The 27,531-nt window shown below is 34.8% G+C and overlaps 1 protein-coding gene across 6 annotated transcripts in view; it reads left to right on the plus strand.

Annotated features, from left to right (window-relative positions):
* Positions 1 to 3,962: 3,962 nt before the first annotated feature.
* The window catches only part of LOC111038322 (calcium-activated potassium channel slowpoke), a 71,002-nt gene continuing 47,433 nt past the window's right edge, over positions 3,963 to 27,531 (plus strand). For 2 of the 6 annotated variants that reach the window (XM_022321362.1, XM_022321361.1), the window contains exon 1: positions 3,964 to 5,080. In XM_022321362.1, the coding sequence (XP_022177054.1) occupies positions 4,736 to 5,080 (345 nt within the window). In that variant the 5' untranslated portion in view covers positions 3,964 to 4,735. Of the gene's footprint in view, positions 5,081 to 27,531 lie in introns of all 6 variants that reach the window. The other 4 variants (XM_022321360.1, XM_022321357.1, XM_022321358.1 and 1 more) reach the window with 4 other exon arrangements.

The following is a 27,531-nucleotide window of genomic DNA, read 5'->3' on the forward strand; positions in this document are numbered from 1 at the left end:
AGTGTACCAAGAGACTTATGAAATCAGTAATTAATTAGCTGTCATAAAGACTTTTGTAGTATATTGGGATGTTAAAACGTAATATTGCCACTGCACACTGCGGAGTGTGTACAGGTATGGAATTATTATTCGCAAGGTCCATAAAAAAGAGTTAATGTTGGTTCTTCATTGAAGTGCACTGGTGTAGTGTCTGAAAATGTATTTTCTTGAGTGTGTTTGCGGACATACTGTTGTGCAGGATAGTTAGAACAACATAAAAATAAACTAATTTAAAAAATAAAGCAAGATAACGAACTATGAAATCTAGAAATACAACAGGTACAAACGGTTTACTATACTCCTAGGTTAAACCTATAATTATGATAAAGTATAATACATTATTTTAAACAAAAATAAATTATAATTTATTGTCTAAGTATTTTTCATTTTCAAAACACTTCGCTTAAATTTTAATATTCATTAATCATTTTGATAAAATATGTTAATTGCCACTCAACGGAAAATATTTTTGTCACGTGAATGAAATAATAATTTTCGGTACCTACCTACTGGTTAAACACGTGAAGCTGTATTAGATTTAGTATTGATTTTAATCGAGTATGTCTATTTTCGTGATGTAAGTCGAAATAAAATGCCATATTATTTTAGATAATAAAATAATATTTTAATATTTATTGTTTTTAAATAATAATTTATTGAAAAACTATTATGATGGTTTCGTTTTATTTTTTATCGATTTGATAATCTATGACAGCTTGGCAATAAGATATAATAACATATTTACATATTGTATTCATATTAAGTTATGTATTTTTTACATACTTATAATTTAAAAATATAATATGGTTTTAACCTAACCTGTTTATTTTTAATCAAACCAGGCACGTGTTGTATTGACAACATTATTTAAGTTCAACCATTTTAACTCTCTTTTATATTTTATTTGTCGGTAAATCTGATTACATGTATAATATAATATAATACATAATTATGTTATATGTAATTTTTTTTATTACCAATTCCACTTCAATTAATTTTGATAAAGGATTTTTTGTCACAAAAGAGAAGAGCTATTGAAGTTTCAGTTGAAACTTGAAAACAAATTAAATTCACTGCATACTTGTACGTATCTAATTTAAATTTTTGCTATGCTAAGCATGTTTAAAGAAAACTGTAATCAAAAACAATATCATTGAATATTTTAATCTAAGCATATTGTTATAGTGTTTACAGATTTTTAAATTAATTTTGGTAAAAAAATATCTAAAAACGATGTAAAATTTAATTTCTCATATACGATTAGGAATATTAGAATAATGAGATAGGTAACATTATTTTTATACCTAGCATAACTAGTATAAGTACATAATTTTACTGTAGGTGGTACAGTTTAAATGAATAGATTTAAATAATCATATTCTTGAATAAACTTTGGCCATCATACTGTAGCCATGATTAACCCCTATTTAAATGATTTATTAGATCAGTTATTCAATCAATTTTTGTATATCATATACCCTGAAGTAATTTTTTTAGAGCTCACAAACCGATAGGTAGAAAATATTTCTGTTATCTTCTCTTTGTTTTCTTGAAATTTGATATGAGCTGTATGATCGTCAAAGAAGGGATGTTCATAGATGTATTATTAGAAAATTTTTCATTTTACACCTAGGACGTGTAATACGGGAAGTAAAATGTATTTATCAGAGTGGAAACTCCGTATACAATATACATAAACACACACCCGACACGCATATATTGCAAGATTCGAGCGTACAGTTGAAAACTCTAGTTTTCTTTTTTTTCCTCTTGCAGAAAGTCCATATGTATATAAACACATATAATGTAAACGTGCGGCGTAGCTCAACTGTGGCCGTGGCAAGAGCGCCGTTTCGCCGGCGAAATCACTTCGCGAATGTGGGTCGACCCCGAAACACTGGGTCGTTATCAAAACGTTTATGGAATTATTTTACACCCCGCCTGCACCGACCTCGATATCGCGTACTTTCGCGTCTGTGTGGGTGCCTTACTTATACACACAATGTATACAATATATATGTATATACATATATACATATACATGTATTTATGGCGCTGTAATCGTGTCGTGCATGTATATCTACACGGATATTATACGACGTACTCGCTATACCAGTGTAGGTTTAGTGCAGTTAAAATGTTATTCGCGTGCAGTCGTCTACCGCAGACGTATTATTAATACACCCATACATAATATAGTATGATGTGTATAGTATACACACCCACTACGGAGGCATAATATATAATACAATGATATTATTATGGTACACCTTTATTACGGGACGCGCTCGTGTTGCAGTTCTCCCTCTCGGGATATGCACGCTCGTCGTCGTCGTCGTCACCAGTCGTCGCACTGAAAGTAAAAAGAAATGTGTTGATATAGATATACATTATGTATAAATAAAATGCCAAAACGTAAAAAGAAATCCCATCCGCTCGAACGTGCGTATATCATATACATAATATATCACATAATACATGTATATATAGGGACCGGACCGGACGATATCGTTTCGGCGTGGCGTATAATATATAATAAACGCGCGCGTGAACTTTGAGAGTGAAAATCCAATTGTCCCCGCCACCGTACACCAGCTCGCGGTATCATAGCGAGGGCACCACCGTCGTCTGCACCACCGCGACCAGCAGCAAAAGTATACCCCTCCCCTGACCCCCCCCCCCACACACACACACACACAGCCCTCCACCATACACGCACACACGCGTTTACACACACACGCACACGCACACACACTCTCACACAACCCAACCGACTGTACGCCGTTACCCCGAGGGGCCGCCCTTTCTCGCACACAACCGGCAGCCACCGCCCCCCTCATCGTCGCGGCGCCCGGTGCAGGAACGCGTCCAGCCTATTGAACCACGCGGAAAACCCAAATACGGCGAGGGCGGAACTGGAACGCCGCCGCCGTCGCTGGAGCGCCTCTCCGTGACCCCGAAACGTTTTGCCCGGGCATCGGCGGCGGCGGCGGCGACGAAGACTATACTATAATACGACGTAGTATATGCTGTAGTAGAACACCCACTCCGACCGACCCTCCTCTCCAACCTGATAGCGCTCACACACAGACACGACCGTTATCATCCCACTACCCTATATACGCACACGACCGCCCAACATGCCTACCCCACACTCGAAAACGACTCACCTGAACGCGTACGACGATATACGACCGTACACCACGATCAAGGCCGCCCCCGTACAATTAGCAGGACGCAGGATTTATAAAGGAATTTTCCCGTCGGGTCGACCATTTCGTGTGCTTGAGCGACTACCGGCTATAATGCCAGGCCGTCGATCGTCGACATACAAATCCGAATCTTCCAATGGTGGATGGTATAGACTGTTATTATATTATTAAAATCTCTGAGCGCTTGTAGCATAATGATATTATTAAGTAAAATACATTAATACAGAGGGAAACCTCTGAATTGTAAAACATATCCGTGGACACTGTGGGTCACTGAAATTTTGTCCGCTATTCAGAGGTGGCGTCAGGGCGAAGGGTAGGTTTCGCTTGTAGATTATTGGGTGTGGGAAAAAAAAAAATTTAAAAGATACTCGGGTGAAACGCGTAGCACAAACGCCGCGGCCGCCCCGTCAAGGGGCCGTGTGGCCGACGCCACCACCGGCATATAAGGGGCGGGCGAGACAGCGAGCAGCGAGCGAGCGAGCGCGCCGGTCCGGTATTAGAGGTCAGTATTGATCCCGGCGGCGCGCGGCCCGTGTGACTGCACACACAAAAGCGACCCGCGCGCGCGCCGCCGCCGCCGCCGCCGCTGTCGTCGCACGGTTGTCGGTTTTCTTACGCGCGCGCGCGGCGGCGGCGGCGGGACGGCGCGCGATGGTTGGCGGTGGGCGGGCGGCCGGAGGCTTATATACATGCAAGTTCCGGGGACAAGCAGCCGATCCGCGGCAGTCGCTCGTTACCCATCGACGGTGTCGCGCGCAGAATACACCGTGTGTGCGTGCGTGTGTGTGTGCGTGTGTGTGTGCGTGTGTGTGTGTGGCGTGTGTGTGATGTGTGTGTGTGTGTGACCGTCCGCCCGCTCGACGCCGGACACTATGATAATAATATCGTAACTACATGGGCATGATATCATTTGTTGTACGGAGAAAAAATTTTTTAAAAAAAATTTACACACACAAAATAACTTTGAAACACGCGTAATACAAGAACATTTTAATATTCGTTAAGTACGAAATTCCTATATAATATATTCATATATACACGGGCGTGCATGGGCACGCGCGAATTTAGTATTTTACTTGTCTGCCGAGGTGCTTACTGCGTAAGAACATAATAATATATTGTTATACGACGACATCTGCAGCGGAAGTCTTCGTCGAGTCTCGAGTCACCGTCGCCGGATCAGGTCCGCACTGCAACGATCGGTTACTGTACAGCGGCGCAGGGCCCATTGGCACGCACGGCGCGCGTCCAGTCGCGTGGCCGGCCGCCACCCTCGTCCCGTTCCGTCCGCCCGCTGATCAAGTCGAGGCAGCGGCGACACCCGCACCACCGACAACATCGGAACCACCGACTGGCCATGGCCGCGAGGTAACAGCGCGCGCGCCGGCCGGATACCACTCGTGTGGTACGCGGCGACCACGAGACGTTGGCCACACCGTGGTATTTGATGTTTCCGGATCGGACGACCCCGGCGAGGTACAATGCTTCCGGAAAGGCAATGCTGCGCGCAGCTATGCCCGGTGCAGACGACGACGATGCCGCCGAAGACCGAGTGCCTGCAGGACCGCAAGTGGTGGTGCTTCCTGCTGTCCAGCGTGTTTACGTTTCTCGCCGGGCTGCTGATCGTGCTCCTATGGCGGTTCTTCGCGTTCCTGTTCACGCGCAAGCAGCCCGCCGAGCTCGCGGCGCCCGGTTGCCCGAACAGCGAGCCCAAAAAAGAGCCGAAGCGGCAGGGCAAACAGGAGTTCGAGGGAACGTTCATGACAGAGGCCAAAGACTGGGCGGGCGAACTGATATCCGGACAGACCACTACCGGGCGGATATTGGTAAGAGTCACATTACATATTATAATATTATTGTCATTATCAACATCATTCATCATTGTCGTCAACATATAGTTATTATAATAACATTAATAATAATATTACGCTGTCCCGCACACCTGAAACCTAACACCTTATTGTATACCTTTATATGATTTATTTTGAAGAGTAACTATACATAGGTACGAATAAAAACGTGATATCTGTACGATTTTCGCGATGATATACATGGGCTGTGTAGTTATTAATACGATATAAGTATGCCTAATGTTGTACTGTTCTTGTGGTCGTTCGAAGAGGGTTTTTACAGTGGCGAAGGGTTGACCGCGCAAATCATGTTCTGGGGGAAAACCACGTGCCGCGAATACCTCTAAACGCAGATCGTGTAATGGTCTCACATATTATGATATTATCGCAGCAATGTCATCGTTATCGTTGTGCTATTATTAACGATTCATTGCAATAATATTATATAATGAGTGTATTTGAATAAAGTTGGAATTATTATTTCACTTGGCCGGTCTCTCACGGTCAGCGCCGCCGCAATGCACTTACTTTGTACGGGCAAAATATTACATAAAAATGTTAATTATTATTTTATCGGCGGACACGCCGATGTGCCAAAATATAGGTATTGTGTTGCCAAGTACGGTTTGCATGTAAAACGTTCAATATTATCAAAATCTCGAGGGTCGCAATTGCAGTCCGTCGTTTATTGGCGTGTTATAAATCGTAAGTCAGAGATTAGAATGAAAAAACTTTAAAATAGAGTATAAAAGTAATGCTCATCACCATTACTGTTAACGCCGTGGTTCTAATAGCCCAACCCCCTCCCCAAAATTCTGCAGATAAATCTCTGCGGACATCACTCACACATGTTTATAGATTATGAGCTGAACATTTGGCCAGCTCGCATTCGATAAAACTGGATTTTCCAACACCCCGCTCACAGAAAACGAGGTTCGCCCGAGAAGCTTTCGTGTCCATCATACGCTTACAATAAACAATCGTTTACAGCCCGTAATCCACCCCCACCCTCACACACAATCCATTTTTTAACAACCATGACCCATAATACGGGCTCGTCAACTTTCTGAAACGTGTTTGGATACGAAGAGGGTATTGTTTTGACTAAGGAAAAATAGAGTATGACGGAACAATGTTTTTTATTCGAATACAAATCGCGGTGACGGTCTGTACCATTCGACGGTACCTAATAGTTGTGACAGAACGGTGTCGTACGTATTGTGAACAAGTAAAAATATAATAAAACGCGATTAAATAATAACAATATACTATGATACACCGTTCGTCACGAGTACGCAAAGTATTGTGTGTGTGTTTGATGAAATTATATACATTAGTACATTATAATTTATATTATTATTTAATGATGTATTATGCCCCCGATTTATTATTGCTATTACAATATAATATAATAATATTATAATATGTATACTTTTTTTTGACGAGACAACTATAACCCATTACGGTAAAATAAAACGCCATACCGTTGCGTGCAGATATTTCGACTAACGTGTTTAAAGTAATTCCGTATCACTTTCCGAGATTTTTTTGCACTGCTTTGTTTTTTCGACGAAATTCGTAGGTAGTCGCTTATAAAAGTTTCGGTTCTGAGAATGAGTACAAAAGTTGAGTTATGATAATAACTGCGCAACGTTAGTCGAACACACACATAAACCCAAAATAACCACTGCTAAAGATTAAATGTATAGTGTTTGTGTTGTAGGACTGTCGAAACTTTTAATTGTATTTATCTTTACAAAGTATAATATACAAGACAACAGATAATATATTTTCAACTTTTCGAACTATTAAAAGTAGGCGGCCGGTTTTATATTATGTATTTTGTTAATCAAAACGCTATTCGACTATGTATCACAATAATAATTCACATTCGTAGTTTGTACATGATAATACGAGAGTGTGATGATTTATAAACGAATAGCCTATAGTTACATAAATTAAAAACTCGAGTTATAAAACTTTTACAAAAACAATTTTAATAATACTGTAGTAAGAAATCTTAGTTTAAGATTTTAAGAAACTTGTGATTTTTAATCGCTTTAAAATGTATAAGAATAACATTCGGGAGGTAACTTATTTTAAACTTTATTTCGTTAAGACAAACGGGGTTATTATATAATATGGGTGTAGGTATAATACGGATTTATTTAATCAGCATTGGGAAATTACAATAATTTATTTCGTTTGTTTTTGTACTACAAAAGTTTACAGATAACGATGATTAAACTCCAAATTCTTAAGAGGCCTAATTTATTACTTATAAATAATTGTGATAGTATTATAGTGATTGTAAAATCAATACATAAGACGTAATTATAGTCCTATGGGTTCTTAATACCTGCTTTATAAAAGACTTCTTAAATAATGCAATTTTACCTCGTTAATTATTTAATTCTCAAATATCTACGCATTTATCCTGTATGAATAGTATATTAGTATACAAAGAAAAATAATATGATCAGTGATACCTATCTTAGGTTAAAGTAGGCTTGGAAGTTTCAACCAGTCATTACTTAGGTATGCAAAATAAAACAGGTAAATTATAATACAGAATTCTTTATTTAGCTTTGAATGGAACGATTCTCAACAATTTGTAGTCCAATCAATATTTTTGTCAAATCTAGCCCGAATCTTCGGTGGAAAGGTACTGTCTGTTATTATGTATGTATCACGAACGCAATCAAAGACTATTTGTTGTCATAAATAAAGTTTTCTCTTTCAAATATCCAATATACACATAAATTATTTCATATTGAAAAGAATGATTAGAAATGAAAATTGTAACTATTTGACCTGGACGCAAACGGGATGACCCAACTCGACTTAACTTAATAAAATACCTTTTTCAAACGGGAACCGATTCAGCCAAATGGGAACCAATTCAGCCACTCTCAAAGTATGGTAGTTGCAAATAATCCAAGTCTTATTTAAAGCTAAATATATGTATATAGTCATTACTTCCTATACACAGACATAATATAATATAAATGATGTTTTTGTAGGGCGTTAGGTGTTGATAAATTGGTCAAAAGCTCGATGGATAATAATATATGTTTTTTTTCCGACGATACGGTTTCATGATATTGGTATCCTGTTTTATATATCACATTTTTCACAACCGTGGGTTTGAATTTATGAGTTTTCTTTGTGCGCTTTCGATGAATGGAGAATTGTATTTTACGGCTCAATAAAAATAAAAGGTACGACAAATAAAAAATTCGATTTTAATAATATGTAATTTTCTGAATGGTGGACGCTATCGATTAACCTTTTTTTTTTAATGAAATGCATTTAAAACGAACAATTTTTTTTATCCAACATCGTGTTTTTTTGCACTATTATACGTATAGAATATCATTTATAGTCATTCATCGGAATGATAATGAACAGTTAAAAACGCCATTCCGGTACCTATTAATGTTTTATGAGAGGTTCGATTAATTAATCGTTCGCTACTATAATACAAGTTCTATACATTAATATTCATGTTCCTACCTGTGCAGTGTACACATTTACCTAGGTATACGGTCGTTTAATTTCAAATTGTATTCGATACATTTCAACGAGCTAAACGCGAGTAATTATTATGTTTGCGAAAATCGTGTATTGTGCGGGATTATTCAAACTTCATTCTCGTTGAACTACCCACGTACTTTATGACTGGAAATAAATCAAGATCTATTATTATACGCGACTATTATCGCGTAATAACAGACACATTAACACAATACCTACCGACTCGGCAAGATACCATAAAACACGTCCGTAGACCGCAATTATTGTGGTTTATAATGCGCAAACACCATTACGCGTATAATATTATTATCATTTTCTCGTTATATTAGAATATTATTATCATCGTCATTATTATCGTATTGTATTTTTGTTTATAATTTATTTTAAATCTTAATAACCACTATACGAACAAGTAAGCATTTAATCAATACTATATTATTGTTAAATATGGTTAACGTTTTGCATTCGAATGTTAGCGTCGAATTATACATAGCGTAATATAATAACCGTTAGGTACCTATACTAATATGAATCGAAACCCTTAAATATAATTATAATATTCTGCATGAAGATCATTTTAAAAGTTTTCGATCGAAGAAAATTTATCTTATGGTTGATGCTGGATTAAAAACAATAATTATAAAGTTCTCGGCGCATATCCAAAATTCAAGGTGCTTAGACATTTTTCATGCTGTGATTTTATTTTTAGATTTGTCTCTTTTAATTTTAGCTATATACATTATACATTAATATATATTATATATAATATATGTTACAAAATATTTTAAATGAACATTTTGCTTATTTTAATGGTTTTTAAATTAGTTACAAAGTATAATTTTTTGATATATCGTACAAATATCGAAACTTAACTAAACTATTTCAATTTATTCTTTGAATACTAATATAATGAAATTTAATTAGTATTCTATATAATAAGTAATATTCCAATTTTATTTAATGCGTTTATACTACCGTAATTTATAACACATAAATAATGATTGCAAATACTTCATAGTTCTTACTAACAGGAAAATGTTAAAATGTAACAAAATATTAACAAAGTTTTGTAAAATCGCTCATACTGACAAGGGAGTTAAATTGTTTTTATTTCGTGAAACGTTTAAGTCATTCTAGCTAGGTATACTTTGCCAGAAAATAAAAAAGTTCAATTATAAATATTATACAATCAATCTTCATTATTAACAAATATAGTTCAAGAATCAAGAATCCATATTAAAATAATAATAAAAATATGCTTAAAAAAGCCGACGTACATCATATTATTATATACCTAAAATAAATAAAGTTATTGAAAATTAAAGAAAATAAATGTAAAATTCTGTATCATAATCACGTTCTATTAAATATTGATTAATTGAAAAATGTTGTTACTGAAAATAAAGTTTGTTTTTACTAACTTTTAACGATTAATTAGTATGACGATTACTACATAATGAATACAGAACAATACAATAATTTTCAAAAATAAGTCGCGATTTAAATATTTTATTACTTTTACTAACGTATTATTTTACCAATATATCAAGAACCTTTCGATTTAAAATGATTCCGTATTGTGTTGATCTACAATTGTGTGTGGAAATCGAATATTTCATGATCTTAGGTACATATTATATTAATGTTATATTAGATTCGACCTCTTTTCAAAACAATACAATATTGAATAATCATTAACAGATGATTAATTGACTTGGGGCGTATGTATGAATAAAGTTGTCATGAACGGTCAATTGAATATTGAATATTTATTTTTGTTGTCTGTATACCAAAATAACAACCTACAATCGTAACTTGGCAACTGCAAAACATCTATCGTGCACAGAATGATAAAAGTCTATTTGTAATTTTTTTTTTAGTACGGCAAAACTAATGGTTATCAATTTATAAATCATAATTGCATGCTGTATCGCAAACATGAACTTTTATTTAAATGTACTTTTTTATGCTACACAGTGAATGAGTTAAACAATAAATAATTAAGTTACAGTTAATTATTGACCGAAAAATAGATATCTACATGTAAACTAGGCCAAAATGCTGATGTAAAGATTTCATTTTGTTTTTTTTCGTGAAAAATACTATTGCTTGATAGTGTAAAAAAACAACTTAACTTTTAATATAAATTAAATACACAATACAAATATTGTCTGTAATCGATTTCGAATACGGGGAAACACTATAATTTAAAAAATAATATAATAATGTACATAACTACGTAATACCCACCTAAATTATATACTACCTATGTACTATTATAAAATAGGTGTTCATCATCATACATATTTTTTCTAGCACATTTTTTTTATTTTTACTGGATAATTAGACCTATGTAGAATTTAAATTGTGATTGGAACTAAATCCCTCAGCCCGGGCATTAATAAATAAATAGTGCTGAGTGATTACGCTGAAATCGCAGGTTGTTTATGAGGAACAATGCAACGTTTTGGCTTTACAATGTCATTATCTCGGGGAATAGTAAGAGTCGTTTTCTGTTATCCAGATAATAAATGCGACGAAATATATTTTCCAGTTTAGGGACTCTGTGAAAAACGCGTCAGCGACACGTTATAAAACTACTGGTGCACACTTAGGCGTGTATACGAGAGACGGGACGGACCACAACAGATGACCTCTTGAAAGAAGAAAAATATAAACTTGAAACGGATCTCGAGTTCGTATTCGTCGCAATCGTTTGCTTGGCAGCCGTTGTAGTGAAAAGCCCTGAGTAAATTTAAATGTAACTCGTACAGGTACCCATTGTTTGCGAACAAACGGTTTGATGATTTCAACCCCGGAGCGACATCATCATCTAGAGTATTTTTTAAAAGACACTTAAGTGGCGTATGTAAGACCTCCGGTTCGTTCTAGAGTATTTTATTACATGGTGCGATGAAGCGCGTTCAACTTCTACGCAATATTTATAACACGGTTTCGACTTCATCATCAAATTGTGATGGTAGTCGTTTGTGATTTTTTTTTTTAACTTACAACCCACACACGTACCTCGAGACCAGACGTCCGTCTGAATCGTTCGTAAGATCCCGTTGATTAATTGAAATGTAGGTTTTGTGAAGTCGACGTTGGAATTGAGTTTCTATATACTCTGCAAAGTTCGATTTATTACCCATCAAGTGAAACATATAAAGTTACAAAATCGAGTATTATTGTAACGTATATTATGTCATTATGGTTATTATTATTGTGTAGAATCATGAACTAAAAAAAAAATCATTACTTTTTACAGTAGGTATATTATTTATTCGTGAAAATATCAATGTTCGTGTATACAATAATTAATTTCCTTTCCATTGTATAGAATTTTATATTATAAACGCTTGGTTATAAAATATATTTAATTATTCAATGTTATTGTACCCGTTTTGCTCAATATATTTTATCATACCGTTTATTATGCACTAAAATTAACATTCGTTTTATTTCTCTCTTTTATTTAAAAAAAGATTTAACAACGTGGATAGAAAATTTAATTTCCCCACATTTTTTATAATAGGTACTTACACAATATGGTTTGTGTAAAGATCTAGTACTAGGTATAAAACTATAATATAAACTCAAAATGACGCTTGATTACTTTTGAAATGCTTCATATTTAAGTCACTGAAGGTCATTTACTTCTTCACAATATGAGTATTATAATTATAGATATGTGTTACACGTTGATTCTAACTCGAAAACTGATAAACCAAACGTTTGCGAATAAAATATGTAAATTCACAATTTAAACTCTTAATACCATTCAAGTCACCTCACATAATTTTTCGTTCGAATATTTTATATTTAGGACATTGAAATTATTATTTAAGTATTTTTTGAAATTAAACATGCTTGGTAAAATTCTAGATTTACATTTTAAAACGTCGAGTTTAAATAGTTTACTTTTAAGTAGATGGTAGTATTAATTAAATAATGAAACGATAGAGAAATTATGTTAACATTTAATAAGCATTGATGACAAATACCTAAGATGTATTGAATTTAGTTTAGGCAGGTACCTATTAGGTACAAAGCAGAAATTAGTGGTTTGTCCCTAAGTCCTGAAAGCAGTTGGGAAATTAAATTGTTTCTGGACTTTTTTGGGAACATAATCGTTTCCATATATTAATAAATGAATATTGCAAGTCCGCATCAGAGTTTAAAATTTGCAAAGTTTTAATTTTCCATCGTGTCAATAATTTGTAGAAGAAAAACCGTGTTGAAAGGTTTGAATTTAATAAAAACGGAGAACAATACAATAATTTATAATATAATATATGGATGACGGGTAGTATACTATATTTATATAAATGGAGTGAAATCGCTATTTCGAGGGGAGTGCCGGAAACAAATAATAATAATATGCGAGAGCGTAGAGGGAAAAAACATACAAGCATATATATATATATTATGACGGTAAAAAAAATAATATATATATGCATACGAAAACGGCGAGAGCGTATTCTGTATTTCCATAAAAAATTCTAAATCGATGAAACACGCCGTTGCGAAGAAAAAAAATGCAACGTGTGTGTGATAGATCTGACGAAAACGTGTCTGTTATCATTTGACAACGATGGGTCTCTTCTACCAGCCGTCCTTTTTACCAACAGGATTGGGTGTGCAGGCGCGTAGGCGGCGAGCGGAAGAAATTAAAAATACAAATCGAACGACGTCGATTGGCCATGGATGAAAAGACTCTGAACTGCAGGAGGAGAGGATTAGGATAAGGTGAGAAGGTGTAGATGGGTAGCGGGAACACGTCTCGGGGAAATTACACGCGCTCGAAGGCTGTCATGTTTAAGTACCGCATTTGGTTTTACATAATCCGCACACACTCGCCCACGCACACACACATGCACACAATGGCATACATACACATATAAACAGATGCGCGGGCGCGCGTGTGCGCACTCTGAATGTAGGTTACACTTGTTCCAGTTGCGAGGGGTAGTTTGGCCGGTGGGGCGGGGCACCACCCCCGCGCGCCCGAATCGATCGATCGGTTTTTTAGCGGCCTCTGCCGAGTCGTGAGCGCCCGTCGTGCGTTTATTTTTATTTTTTTCCCCTGGTTTGCAAATCGTCGCACACTATAGTGTGCATTATTCTTGCAGCTCAGCTCTATATGTGCTACCGCCTGTGTGCGCGTGTTTGTGTTAAAGAACAAATTCCAGGGGGGGGGGGGTAGTGCCTGTCGAATGAACGACGACGAAGACGACGACACACTATGTATATAATAATATATAATATCATATTATGATAATAAAGATAAACGTACCGCCGTGGAACGTCGTCGTGACCCTTTTATGGCGTAAAACGTGTGTATACGTTGTTTTTTTTGTGACCCGCGAAAGAAAACGACAATAAGGTCGTATCCGTTCGCCCCCCGCCCGTCGTATATTGGACTTATCGATTAAACGTCTTTTTGGGCGGTTTTTATTTTGCCTCAACCGAGAAACCCCTCCCCACACTCCATCAACTTTACGGTTACTGGGATTTTAAAGGCCCCGGCACAGGTAGACCGGAAATTCAAATTTGTTTCAGGTCCATAGTATAATACTATAATGGCTGTACAAAATAACCACATTTTAATAAATCTTTCAGGATATTCTTTTCACTTCGCCCATAAAATACTTTCGTAGCACCAACATAATCATGTTATATAAATATATTTTTTTTAAATGACAATACCATCGCGGTGATAATCAACGGCAAATCGATCAAATACATCTTTAGGTATACAGTATACACAACGACGTATAAACATATTGCTGGCATGAATCCGGGTTTTTCAAATTTTTCTGGAGATCACAAACCAAATGTAACCGTAAGTCTTCTCCTCTCTGGACGTTTTCTGTTTGAACGGAGTAGTGCCTTTTTGGGCCCCTAACACCGTAATCGAGCAAACTCTGCTAAAGAGCGTTCGACCGGAAAACAAATAACCACCGGCGCCACCACACGCGCACCCCCGCCGACGACACGTAAATATAATGCGCAAAACAAAACAAAATCACCGGCCGACACGGAATGTCCATTATTATATTTTATAGCACACAAAGACGGAAGCTTTAAAACTATAATACCCTTATACGCACGCCGAGCGTTTGATTTAATGGAGTGTGGTGTGGGAAGGGGACGGGTCGGAGAACGTCGAGGACGTTTCTATTTGAGCGGGGCGGTACCCATTTTGGCCGAAAATAACCTTTTTCTTTTTTTCGGATACAAAACCTTTTCGGACGAAAAAGGATAAGGAAATAAAGAGATGGTGTCGTTTCTAAAAGTTTTTGTCCATTCTATATTAATAAGATGGCTATTTGTTTTCTCTCCCTCTCTTTGACCCCCTGGCTTCAAGTTGTCGTAGCGAATTTAAGTTCATCAAAACCATGGTTGTGTTGTTTGATCTAATATATATGAGCGAATTGATATATCTTCAAACTTAAAGTCAAGAACATTACCTGTGTTGTTTGAACGGTGACTAATTAAATGATATTTCAATTTATTTTTAAGTTATGATTATTTAAAATATTACAGTTTAAAAATTGATAGTAATAATAAATCCCAAAAAAACATTCAAACAGCATGAAAGAGTCAGCGTACAGATAATGTTCTTACCTTTAAGTTTTATAATAGGTACAATTATTCTAATATAAATTAATTATGATAATAGAGCCCATTGGTTTTGCTGAATGAAAATTTCGGAGGGAAAACAATTAATAGTGAGAAATAATTCTCTTAATATGGATTGTAAATATAACAACCATTTTTACATATTTTGTTGTTACCCTTTTGTGTTTTTCCTATGAATGTAGATTAATGAGTATAGGTATCTTAATAATACTAACTCCCTATGCAGTATGTAAAGATACAGATAGAAACTAAAGTTTGTATTAAATTTAAAAATTGTGTAAGCGGACGTACATAATAAATTATAAAATATTGAATGCATTACAAATTGCAATATTTCAGATCGGTAGTTTGTTATTTGAATCACGTAGGTACCAACATATTGTAGTTTTGAACTTCATAATTAATACAATATCATGTATTTTTTTTTCTTCACATTAATGAAAATATATGTTGTGGAAGTTTTACAAAATTATAACCAACCTAACCATAGAGTGGTCTGTAATGCGAGCTTAATGTACATTTTAACAAAAAAATGGGACCATATTTCCGTACAATTTGTGGCTGATGAAGATATTATAGCAGCTGAAAAAATAAAGTTGTTTTCAGTCGAAAATAAAACGTTGACGCCCATTTCGAGCATTTGAAGTTATAAAACATTCTCTTCATTCTCCGCATGCAGTATAATAATATTTTGCTATCGCATTATCGTTTCTTATATCATATTTAATAATATAATGTTATAATAATTTATAATAAACTAATTGAAAAAAAAACATCCGACAGCTCTGTCGACGTTGATTATGACGAATTACCATAATTAATTTTCTTGTCGTGGTTATTTGGGGGCTATTAATCAAACGTTGAAAATCGCTCGATCGGTAGGTTTCGCATTGGCAAACCACAACTGATGGTCGTGTGTATTATCTATTATAGGACTATGGTTAGGAGGTAGGTACCTTCCTGCTGCCACCGTACCATACGACCTAAACCTGTCTATCGCGTATACGCCAACGACCGAGTGCCAATTGATTAATATAATAAAATATTGTTGTACGGACCTACGTGATTTGTTTTCATTCCAAGCCCTCCCCTGCACCGGAAAGGGCTTCGTATACCTTTACCCTCGACGTCAGGATGATCGATGACGATGTCATATACCGTGGTTTTGAACTTCGAGAAAAATCGGACGGCCGGGAAACCGACGAAAAAATATTTTTATTCGTATTATTCTCGATAAAATGTTATATTGGTGGTGCTTCTCGTCGTGCATTCGTCGTGACAATATTAAACTTTACGTCTCGAAATCCACCAAATCTATTCGAAATCCGGGAAAACTCCACTCGGCAATGTGAATAATATATTTTTGTAGATGCGCGTTACTGTGCAGGTACATCGTAATAATTTGATACTTACCACGTACATCAACTTTTAGGGTTAAACTTTTATGAGTAACTTTTTGTGTCTTTCTTGGCTCCCGTGTTTACGTTTTATCATTTTGAGTCATCATTATCATACTCTATGTTTTTTTCTGCTATGTGGCCGTATGGCCGTTCTATATTTAACTGACAATTATTACTGTCTTATAAGAATTTTAACATCCAAAATGTATATTACTTTGTACTTTATGAAAAATATTTTCTGTAACCTACTTTTTTTTTTATTCAAGATGGTTCCTATTATTCGTATCAAACGTGAATTGTACCTACACGATGCACCATGGCAAAGTAAATAATATTGTCCTTTGCAGGCATTAATCTCTCAGCTCATATTTTATGTTTTATCCGGTAATATCATATATAGTTATGGTCACATAAAAAAAATACTTTTTATTTACTCTATGTCTTAATTGTTTTATGCAGACATCGGAAAAACGGATAGGTATCTAATCCGTAAAAGATGACCTGTTCAAAAATTTAAAACAATGCGTTGTTCTTTGAATAACGGCAGGATATTATAATAATGTCGTAAATAATATTATTACGATTAATAATTTAGCTGCACAACGCCTATAGTATGTGTATGAAATATGAAATGTGATGTTTATTTTTCGCTAGCAAGTTTCTAATAAGAATTAAGGACAAAGGACGCCCGGCTCCTTTTGAAATCTATCCGAATACAATAACCAAAGTCGAAATATTATTATTCCTTATAGATAATTACTATGGTTTTACTATGGAATTATGCAGTCGAAAACGCGACATTGCCGACATTGACTTGACTTCGCTCTTTCTTGCAGTCACGTTTTTTAATGAACTCGGTGTAACCCCGTTGATAAATTAATACCGCAATAAACTACTGTTACGAACCGTTCGCATTCCGCGTGGGTGTGCGTTTCCAGGTAAACAAATCTAATAATAATATCGTGTGGTGGTTATTTATGCACGAACTGCCACGAGGTTTATACCGAATTGACACTGTAGTATACGCGTTACGAACGTTGCCACCGAGCGATGCTCGGTTTTTATTTTATTATTTTTTTCGTAATTTCGTGGAGGATAAATATTTGCGAAAAATAAAAAAACCTTCCTCGGAATTCAAATCGACCTCTCAGCATTGCAGACTTAATATGTCTCGCCCAGGGTATGTAGCATGCAACTCGCAATATCGCGTTGTTAGAAACGACGATTCCGTGTCAATGACGCCTCTCGTATAATATTATCATCGTAGGTGAGCGTTTTATTGGGTCGTTATAGAGGTATAGGTAGGTACCTCCACCTATACGCTCGTTTTACCGCCCCGATTTATTTGTACACAATATTATTGTTGCAGAAGTGTCTTGCCACAGGGTGGAAAACATTTCGTTTTATCGTGGTCAAGTCACCACTGCAGGCGTATATTAAGGCGAACCACTTCTATTAGATTATTATTATTATTATTATTATTATTATTATTATATCTGCTATTGTCGTATAATATTATTAGGTAGGTGCGTTTCTATTTTCGGGCTTAATGACTTTAATATAGTTGATACTTGTCCCGTTGTAGCTACACAATCAGTGTACGACAAGCCGTGGCAGTTTTGCGCCGCCGGAGTTCAAATTTCTGATTTTATTTCGACCAGAGCCAAAATACAATTTGAATACGATTCCCTCGGTACAAGAACTCGACCAAGACGTTTACCGTTATAATTGTTCGTTTCGAATTGTAACTTGTAAGATGGGTTCAACATAAGAGAGAGTATATAATAAATTTCATAGCGCTATAAACAAATGTTCTTGGTACAGTATGTGTGTGTTTTTGGCCTGTCGCAAAAACAATATATATAGTTAAATATTATTCATCCAAAGTTTATCTTTGAAGAAATAATCACTTCCACATTAGATATCTGGGGCAAGTTCAATCGGAAAGTTTCTAGTGTAGTAATTTCAATATTTTCCAATAATTTCCGTTTCGGCTTTTGCTACTTTTAAGTGGGTTGTGGGTAGGTAGGTGTTTGTAAACAAACTGATTGTATAATGAATTCCCTTTCGCAGTATGTCAACAATTCCAAAACTTCGATTTGTTTCAAAATTTGTCTTTATATTATGAGAAATGTGTGCCAAGACTGTATTTTTTTTGGACAGTGTTTGTGTGTATAGTTACAGAAATATCTTATTTAAAATATTATCATAATTTATTATTATTTAATACCTTATGGTATTCATTAAATTGTTTACATATTTTCGTGGTAAGGACTTAATTATCGTTTTTGTTATCTAAATATTAAGATATTTTGAAATCTGCAGGTCGGTGATAAATATTGTGATTTTCGCACTTAATTAGATGATTGATATAATACAAATACACATCGTATATTTATGTATATAATAATAAAATATTTTGTAGGTCTCCTAGACTACTACAATCGTATTCGGCCAAACATTTTTGCTAAAAACACTAGCACGCTCCGGCAACGCCCTATCTAATGTCTCCCATACAGGACGTATTTTGCCTAATGGATATTTAGAAAATAATTTGCATTTTATTGCGATGGTAAACGAAGGGCGGCAAAAACAGAGATCACAATTATTAGGGCCATTTTGTAGGATGACCGCAGTCGATTTCACCACACGTGCATTGATTTAACCTCTAGTCGCAAGTACAAGGGATTGGCATTAGGCGATTCGATACGCAATAAACCAGCCATAATAGGACTCGAATGCCACTGCGGCTTATATTGTGCATCTTGAATTGCCACAAATTACTGTGTAAAACAATAATGGAGTACCTATTGGAACACACACACGTGCAGGTGTTTAACATAACACACGTCGTGCAGGTAATGATTTCGGGTCTTATAAATATTTTAATTTATTTTTCAAGGTGCTCTCTCGCGTTTGCAATACTACCTAAACACGCAACGACTGATTGTCGGCCACCCACGTGCACCTCGATGGTATTGACCAATAACAGTTTTGGATAGTATTGTGTCTCTATCGGATACTTCTGAGTCATCCAGATGGGTGTGCGGGGAAGGTGAACATCGCCTTATTATTTTTAAACATCTACAACTACTGCGGGTCGTTTGTTGGGATATTTGAGATCTGCTGAATAATATGCCTGTACTTTCAAGTATTGTGATGGCCATAACTGCAGTATAGTAGGTTAGGTAGGTATATAAAGTAGGTGATATATACGTTTTGGTTAGTATTGGCAGACTTTAAGTTTCATAAATGTATTTTATAGTAATACGGTTACAATACGGGCGATAAGGATTAAAATATATTACGAGTTTAGCTACCTCACCAGTCCAATAGGACAGCACCAAGAGGGAATCGAAAACCAAAAAGTGCAAAAACCACAGCAGGAAGATCTCTATTATTATTTAGATCTCTGCAAAAGGGGGCTGGTCGAAATGTTGCCCCCGCACCATAGTCTAGTAACATCCGTAATGAGAACCGCCAGAAATCTTCGTCTGCACCAGAGATGTATTTCCGGTGCGCACTATATACATGCACTTCCTAGTAACAACTAACAATATATCGATGATGACTCTACCCTGTATCCACAAAGTTCGTAAAACATGTCATCGTTGGTTTTGTTCTCTCACGGGTATTTGCCAGCCAACCAATTGTTTTGGTTTACGAAAATTCGGTGTGACGAAATAATATAATAGCGCTACCACGCAACCACATCTATTGTGATAATATATATTTTCTTCTCACCACTTCCGGACCCTGTTAAAAGTTTATACGTGTACTGCAGAGTACAGCCCGACGTTTCCTATTCGCATAATAATAATATATGTACCTACAACGACTATCTACACGACTATGTGGGGCCCCTGCAGTGCCTTTAATATTATCATACCCCAGAGTGACAATCTCTCAACGAAATACGCGATAAAAATTAAAATAGTATAATAATACCTAAGTAGGTACGTAATATTATTGTCGTGGGTACCATTCCCGGAAACTGCACTTGTATTATATTATTATTATTAGAAACTTTCGGATACCTTATCGTTAAGAACTTTTGGGTGAAACGTACGCACAATGGGTAGGTACATTTAAAACAATATCGTGTGTCATACACTATATTAATCTCATCAGATGTGGTTGATATTTTACCGCCGTCGAAGATACCGAATCAACCTGCGAGTCTGATAAACTGTTTTATTTTTGTTTCCGACGAACACGCGATCAGCTATTGCACGCCAACCTTAATCCGTTTTTTTTTTTATCGCGATCAGTTACGGGGCTACTACCTCCTACTCACGGGTTATTTATAATGCATTTATCGCGATGTGTTTTCGTCCCGTTCGAGTTTTTATTTTTTATGGGTAGATGTACCTGCCGACCTTATATTATTAATATAATTATACATATTTTTCGCGTAGGTAACTACGGTTCGCCCGAAAGCGGATGACTAAAATTGTTAATAAAAAAAATAACTTTGTTATCATATGGTTTTAATTCCATAACAACCGCCGACGGCTGTGGCTGACAACCGACCGTGTACTGATGCTTTAGTGGAACGATGATGCACCACTGGTAAAGTTGTGTCAAAGTTGCCGCGACAACGCTTTTCTGTTAACGATATTTATCTCTCATTTCGTTCTTTATGATCTGTTGTGTTGGTTTTCGCTATATGTTTTGCAATCGTAACTTTTTCTATTAAGTAAAAATAAAAAATATTTACGATGCACATACTAGTATTGTATCTCATGTATGTGTGTGTGTGTGTGTGTGTGTGCATAAAGTGTATATAAATATGTGTCTATTGACGTGCATGGATGGTCTGAATGTTCGTGTATGCACACTGTGTCTTGCTCACTCTTTTAGGCCACAGCGACGCTCTACTTATCTGATAGAAAATGTTAACATTTTCTATTATAATATATGCATACACATAGACATAACTCGGTTTTTTCTTGGGTGGCTTGTACACAAAATAAAAACTAACAAACAGCAGCTAATATTGTCATAAGTGTTTGTTAGTCTTTTTTTCCTTTTGACTTGAGTTTAGTATCACATAATATTTCAAAAGGGAATATAGTTGTATTTCATGCTACTCTCGAATTCGAGTTAGTACATTTTTCAAACAGAATCATTTAAACTTTACATGAGATGATTAATGTTTATAATAAATGGATCACACAAATCTATAACATAAATGTGTGTAAGTATAAATGTATTATGTCTTACGACTGATATCATTTTTAGATTATTACTATGTTATAAACCGTTATCAATTTTCCCATAACCAGGTAAATATTAAAATCATATTATAATTTAGCGTCAGTAATTACAATATTTGCAGTTGTGTATAATAATATATTTCCCCTATTTCAATTATCTAGGTATTATTTGAAATCATAATTGACCATAATATTTATCAGTTTCCATGACTCAAAAAATTATACAATAAATAAAATCGCAATGATTGTATAGAATATGTGTACATACCTATTCAAACAATTATTTTCATAAATATGACAATAAGTTTATTATTTAATACACTACGACGTATAATGATGTGTAATAATTTTTACTGTCCGTGTCTAATTAAGTAAATCTTCGTCAATATTACTAGAGAGTTTTAATTAAAATTCCTTTATGACTGCTCTCTGCGTGATTTGATTGTTATGACTGTGTAGTTAAATGTGAACAAAATCTTTTTGAGTTCTGAGCCTTTTATATGCAACGATTTTCGTGTTAATTTTTCCAGTTCACAATTTTTAGGACAGATTATTATAATTTATTCACAATAAAAACATCCCCACATGTGTATTACAGCAGTAGTACAATGTATGACGAAATAAATGTGATAAACGATAAAACTGTAACTAATATAGTATATGAAAGTTGTGGTACAACTTTTCGAGAGATCGTAAAAAGTGCAAAATATGGTTAAATTTACGGTCAAACTTATAACGAACCGAGGTCCGTTTGAATTTTTGAAACCGTTTTTAGTAAGCTATGATTAATCACTTTTGGGCTTAAAAAGGCAACAACACATATCTCTAAAGTGCCCTCCTCAGCGACTAAATGACTTACCCTGAAACGCGATTCCCGGGAGACTTTTATTGGCTAAAGCGAATTAAAGCGTGACAAACGCTCGACCGTTTTATTATTTTTTATCAACCTTTTTACAATGTATTGAAAAATCAATAGTAAAACATGAAAAACGAATAACATGATGTGACGTTCATTTTGTTATATTTGACTAACACGTTGACGATAGGTAGGAGGTAGGACCTATCTACCCAATACTTTCGGCTCGAGTGATAATTAAAATAATTCTTTCTGTAATCACTGTTATCTTTAACTATTCAGTTATTTGCTGCGTATGTCTACGTTTTATATAATTATTTTAGTATACCTCTCGATTTAGGTAATTTAATTATTGATGATAAACTAGCGCATTGTAAAATAAATAGACAAGAATATTTGAATTATATTGTGGCTGCATGCTTCGTCTATGGCCGTATATTATATTACATCAACACGTCACCATAGAAACAAGGATACTATTGCCTTCAAATTCTCTCTATTTGCATTGCATCGAATGTATAATATGTTATGTACAATAAACATACTTATTATTCTATTAATAAATTAAATTAGAGGTATCTATTTTCGATATTTGCAAAAAAAACATCATTATATTGAATTAATAGTGATAATTTATTATTTAAAATAAAAATGTTTTTAAATTATTGTATTTTCATTTAAGTTTTGTTGGTATTTTACACTTTTATCTGCACCAATGCCATCGTTTTTAGTTCATCATCTGTGCTAAATAATAATTGTTAGTTGATCTGAATAGATACCTGTATTATAAAATACAAGCTTGGTACATATCTCAGTATATACAGCTGGTATAAAACAGTAATTATGTATTTTTGTTTTCGCCCGAATACATTAAATGAAGCATACTATGTTCTATTTTTAATTTTAATAATGTCTTCTTTTACATATTTCTAATTAGGCTTTTAACTATTCAACGTAATATTCTATGTTATATTTTTATATTTATAATATAATAATTAGTGACCTTTATAATAAAACATGTAATTAATAAGCAACTTGGTTCCTCGTTTTGTCAATGGTGTGTAAATAAAAATAGTGATTTTAATGTAATGAGATAAATAAAAAAAAATATGTAGGTATCTATGCGTATTTTATATTATTACTATTATACATACATATTATGAAATCATTACTCAAATTTATTTCAAATTACATTCATAGCTTCATATAATAATACGTATATACACCTATGTGCTGATGCTAAATAAACGTTAATACTTAATACATTTTTATAAACTTAAAACTATGAAATGAGTAGGTACACTAGGCATATAAACGTTTTTGATAGCGTTGTTTTATGTAGAAAATTATCATTGAATTTTCAAAATTACTCTGTTGACCCAATTGTAATTATAATGGCGTGGGTAATCCTATTTTGTATTTCGAGTACGTAGCTTTTGTGATTAAACTAATAATTATAATATATTCAGTTTTTACTACGATCGAACTAATTTCTGTCCCTTTCTTCAATTTGTTAATATTTATAATAATACATTTGTATTGGTTGATCATCTATAATATTATAAAATTATTTGTATACTATTTATTTGTAAGACACTTTATATTTAAACTATGATTATATGGTATGGACTTGCCTATCCTCATAATTTATACGATCTACTGCATAACATTGTACGATTACACTAATCCCATACTATATTATAGACCAAAACATACTCGATATTGGTGCCTAGGTGCAGTGTAGTTTGTGTATTTTATTTAATCAATCGCTTACACAAATATGTATAAAAAAAATAATCTTGTTGTTGCAATAAATTGGGTTAGATAAGAAATGTTGTTTCATTCATTCTCGGAACAGAAATTTATGTGGGTATAATACAGTTAAAAATTGTGAGTGTTTTTATTTGTGTATTTACTATACAGTAATATACTTACTTTTTTACTCGTGGTTATAATTTCGATTTTGTAGTGCGTGCAATTGGTGTAGTGTGCACGCCGAGCAAAAAAAAAAAATTATAAAACAAAAATACAGAAATGGTCGGTGACGTCAATTATTGTTGTATCAGACGATTGGGGGTCGAATGGTCGAATGGTTAAGTAGTCACCACAGTATATCACAGTCCGTAAATAAATTAAGAGGCTAAAATATCGTCGTCACTGTGGACGAGTGTTGCGACTAGAGATGCTCGGGAGGGGGGCTGAAAATAATCAATTTCTATTAGGCCTTACGGGTTTGGCAGCGATACAATATTGACGTGGCAAAAAACGCATCTATTTGGCCCTCTAAGACAGCCGTCTGTTGGTCCTAAAAAAAATTTAAATTAAATAAAACAAATAAACGCACGAGCCGAATCATCAAAGAATATTTTTTTTTATAATATATAATACGTGTCATTATCAAAAAGAAGAAAAAACGTGTTTATAAAAAATAAACGTGTAGTGGTATGGTCATTAGGTTATTGCAGCAGTGTCATGTCCCCCGGAAACTACTGCGTAGCTCACGAAAGGGTAGAACAAGGGCGGGAGGGGGGAGTAGACGACTCGGTCGTAGTTGTATAAATATAACTCGTACCCGAAACGTTTTTTTTTTTTGTTATCCGTTTAGTTTTTTCTCTCCGAACGAAATTACGGTCACCACGTGGTCGCAAGGCAGCAGTTTCGCGTTGTAAATCAAAAAAAAAAAATGTTCATGTAATTTCGTCGGCAGTCTGTATATTACATAACGACGATGACGGTGGAAGGAGGGTGAATTTAAATCATCGTAAACCTACATATACGAGCTTACCTTGAACTTTGCTGTATAAAATATATATATATATATATATATTTATTGTATATTATTATGTGTATTCTCGACTCTCGTCTATGTATATTATACATATAGGTATATGTATTCATTTGAAGAAAAATCGTAAATTATTGGAAGACAACAAATCGTTGTTCGAATTTAAACAGTACAATAATATTATCTGTCACTGCAGTGCGCGATAAAGTGAAATGACAAGGTTAATAAATAATTCGTTTTTTCGTTTTGTTTATGAGATTGCAAGTTTTTTCAATAATCAAAACGTTTCGTTTACTTATATAAGGTGAGCAAGGTGGCATTCGCTAGTACTTGTGTGTTCAATGCATGTTTAAATGCAGTTGTTTGGACTATTTATACGAATCTACTCATTCATTGTGCTGGTATACATTAACATCATGTTGCACCTAAATAGGTAACGAATTTCATGATTTTACCATTGAATGTATAACTATTATTGATAAGAGGTAGTCATTCTGTTTGGGAATGGTTGTTCAATCTTTAAAAAAACAATCTGAATTTATAGTCACTGAAATTTTAAAATACTATTTGTAGGTATTCTTAAGTGCAATTGGCTTGTTGCATACACACAATTAGTTGTACAGATTATACATTATATTATATTATATGAATTAAATTTCTTATGGACTTTTTCAAATCTATAAATTGTATGTTTACCTATTGTAGAAATTAAATACAATGTATAGAATAGGTATTTTTTTTTGTCACAGTATATTTAATTATTTTGAATTCACTATTCGCTATTAACATGACATTATATTGGTTAGTCAACGCGTATTTATACATTATACATAATATCGCATAATATAATATGTTATACAACGAAGCAGCATTAATTCAGAGCGAAATGTAGTCTGTACATAATATACGTACAGATTTTCTCGAAGGACTAAAAAAATCGGATTTCCGTTCGGCGCCTATACTTTTTTATGTTTACGGTCCGACGACGAGGCGTGTTTCGCAGCGATGATGCGTCATCCCCTGGAATTAGACGCGTATAATAGTCTTTGACCGGCCGAATGTGAGTTCGCTCGTTTGTTTGTTTGTTTTTCCGGCCAGATGTCGTTTGTCTATAACGAGCCCTTCGATGTCTTTTCGTCGCTGACGACACCAAAAAAACACGACGACAAATATAAAACTCTCGACACTGTGATGGACGATGACGGTGACCATACCGTCGTACTCGTATATTACAAAACTATAGCAATTACGTTTAACAGTAATTTGTCCGCGTACGAAACCAACAAATCTCACCTGTTTAGCTCGATAGCGGGGACAAGTCAAAAAACACCTAATCGTCAGTCGATGTGTCTTTTTTTTGAGAAAATTTGAACCACCCGCTCCCGTCGTGATCGCGTCGCTTGCAAATGTTGGTTCGTTTCGTTTCGTTTCTCCCTGAACTATATATACTGTAAATTTCAGGAAAAATTTTTTCACGATTCGTTTAACACACCGTCGGCCAGCTAAATTGAATGCACTTATATACTATAGTATACTTACGACACAATATGACGCTTTGGACGTCGACCTTGAACGCGTCTTTTGAATCGGATTACTAAAATCTAATATTGACTTTGGGCCCAAATCAAGCGGAGGTCGGCCGAATTTCATATCATCGCTATCAAAATAATGTAGGAAATTACAACGCGAATCCAGTAACAAAATTGTATAAGCATACATTTTAAATTTCTCACTCGATTTTCTATTTAATCGCCCACCCGGTGCCGGAAATTGGATCCAACTAATTTACATATTGTGTATCGAACAAAGTTCCGTTCTACAAATTTAGTTTTCACTATGTATTTTAATTTTAATAAATATTACAATATTACGTTTACTGATAAAACACCCGTTTGGATAATCCAATTAAAATAAAATGGGCTCGAGACTCGAGTGTTATACACGGGCCAGAAATCAGCAGTAATAATGTATAATTATTTCGTACT

Source organism: Myzus persicae, unplaced genomic scaffold (genome assembly GCF_001856785.1).
Source record: "Myzus persicae strain clone G006 unplaced genomic scaffold, MPER_G0061.0, whole genome shotgun sequence".
NCBI classification, from domain to species: domain Eukaryota; kingdom Metazoa; phylum Arthropoda; class Insecta; order Hemiptera; family Aphididae; genus Myzus; species Myzus persicae.